Source organism: Gopherus flavomarginatus, chromosome 24, assembly GCF_025201925.1.
Source record: "Gopherus flavomarginatus isolate rGopFla2 chromosome 24, rGopFla2.mat.asm, whole genome shotgun sequence".
Classification (NCBI taxonomy): Eukaryota; Metazoa; Chordata; order Testudines; family Testudinidae; genus Gopherus; species Gopherus flavomarginatus.
The window spans coordinates 8,146,384-8,148,819 of NC_066640.1; the positions used below are offsets into that span (position 1 = coordinate 8,146,384).

At 56.8% G+C, this 2,436-nt stretch overlaps 1 protein-coding gene across 1 annotated transcript; it reads left to right on the plus strand.

Annotated features, from left to right (window-relative positions):
• LOC127040398 (relaxin-3 receptor 1-like) lies at positions 1-1,077 on the plus strand. Its single transcript, XM_050934511.1, has one exon. The coding sequence runs from the start codon at positions 1-3 to the stop codon at positions 1,075-1,077; it is 1,077 nt and encodes a 358-aa protein (XP_050790468.1).
• Positions 1,078-2,436: the final 1,359 nt, after the last annotated feature.

A 2,436-nucleotide genomic window follows, 5' to 3' on the forward strand; every position in this document is an offset into this window, starting at 1 on the left:
ATGTCTGAGCACAACTGCTGCAGCCCAGAGGAGAAACTCCCGGCAGGAGGCAACAGGACTGTCTCCAATCACAGCCTGGTGGACCTGGTCCCCTTCCTGCCTTCGGACGGCACCCAAGCCACCCGGATCGCTATCGCTATTGTCTACTCCGCCGTCTGCACCCTGGGGGTGCTGGGCAACCTGCTGGTGTTTTTCCTCTTGGGCTCCAGGCACCGCCGGAGAATGTCCAGCGCCACCTTCTTCGTGCTCAACCTGGCGGTGACCGACTTGCAGTTTGTCCTGACCTTGCCCTTCTGGGCGGTGGACACGGCCCTGGATTTCCGCTGGCCCTTCGGCAAGCTGATGTGCAAGCTGATCTCCTCAGTCTCGGCCATGAATATGTACGCCAGCGTCTTCTTCCTCACTGCCATGAGTGTGGCTCGTTACTGCTCCGTGGTGTCATCCCTGAAGGCCAACCGGGGCTCCTCCTCCAGGTGTCTGGCTAAGGTGGCCAGTGCCATCATCTGGCTCTTTGCTGCCTTAGCCACCTTGCCACACGCCATCTTCTCCACCACCCACAGGGTCTCTGGGGATGAGCTCTGCCTGGTCAAGTTCCCGGAGCTGAAAGACCTTGACCCCCAGTTCCTGCTGGGCTTGTACCAGACCCAGAAGGTCCTGCTGGGCTTTGTCATCCCCTTGGTCATCATCTCGGCCTGCTACATCCTTCTCCTCCGGTTCCTGAGCAGGATGAGAATGAGCAGCAGCAACCCCAAGACGAGGTCCCGGGTCACCAAATCGGTCGCCATCGTGGTGCTCTCCTTCTTCATCTGCTGGCTCCCCAACCAAGCCCTAACGGCCTGGAGCATCTTCATCAAATTCAACCTGGTGCCCTTCACTGAAGCCTTCTACAACACCCAGGCGTATATCTTCCCCATCACCGTGTGCCTGGCTCACACCAACAGCTGCCTCAACCCCATCCTGTACTGCCTGGTGAGAAGGGAGTTCCGAGAGGCGCTGAAGGGACTCTTGCTCAAGGTAACCCCTTCCTTCAGCAAACGTGCCAGCAAAGCCCACCCCAGGCAGGCTCAGCCCTGCTAGCAGAGAGGGGACTGCCTGAGCCTCTGTGCCGTGAGTGAAGCGCCGCTCATCTCAATTTAGAGGTGTCATGGCTGAGGCACCAGATTAGGACCCAGGACAACTGGCGTGTCTCCCTGACTCTGGGCCTCCATCTCTCCTCCACCTTTTGTCTGTCTTGCCCGTTTAGATTGCAAGCTCTCCGAGGCAGGGAATGTCTCCTGCTTTGTGTATGTACAGTGCCTAGCGCAAAGGGGCTGCAATCTCAATGGGGGTCATGAAGTGCTATCCGGATACATTTGGGGCAGTAGTGTCTGTTCATTCAGCTCTCTGCACTGGAGCCTTTGGGGGCCCCTGGAATACAAATAATGACACTAAAGGGGGAGCGGTGTGTGTGTGTGCGGGGGGATCTAGTCAGTCTTTAAAATTTATATGGGATCCAAGTGTTTAAGGCACAAAATCCCTGGAGATCAGCTCTAGGTGGAGATTTTCCAAGCTAAGGGCTCTGGACTCCTGATTCCCATTCAAATGAATGGGAACTGAGTGTCCCAATCCCCTCTGGTTCACTGAAAGTCACAGACTTATAGCATAAAGAGACGAGTTTCTAAGGCAGGGTGTTGGGGGGCAATGGGGGAACGCCTCCGTACTGTTCTCCCTTTGAAGTCTTGCTTCGATGCCCCAAGCGAAGAAGGATTTCAGCACTCCGGACAGCGCCCCAAGAAGCCTTAGCAAACTCCCAGCTGAGGCGAAAAACCCAAGACAGACTGATCCTATGGACATGAATTTGTGCTTTGGCAACAGTTCTCCCCTGCCTGGGGGATCGAGGCCGGGGCAGCTCCCCCGAGCAGGGCTGGAGCTGGGAACCCAGCCATCCCTGCTCCGGATCGGGACCCAATTGCTTTGGGAGGTGGCGGTTCTGGGGGCAAAGAAGGGGATGTGCCATTGGCGGAGGGATCTGTGCAAGTGTTTCAATGGCGACAAAACCCAAGTGGTGTGTGAAAGTCTAACGGTAAAGTCATTAAAGAGGCCGGGGGTCTCGTCACACAACTGGGGAAAGCAATCCTGCTCCTAGACGGCTGCTTGGCCGTGTGTGTGGGGGGGGGTGTCGGTGAATGAAAACAAGTCAGTGTGTGTGAGAGAGCATGCACACACACACACTGAGCCTGCAAACTGCTTGGCAGAGAAGACAAGACCTGGTCCCACAAGCCCCCCTAAGCCCCTTTTCTCTGGCTTAATGCAGTGGGGGAGCAGGGAGTTGAAACCTGGCTCTTTGATCAGTCCCCGCGGGCTAGCGGGGCTTCTGAACAGTGGGGGGATGTCTCAAGCCCGGGCTCCGCGATCACAAACACAGCAGGGCAGGGGAGGATGGAGCCTTGATTGCAC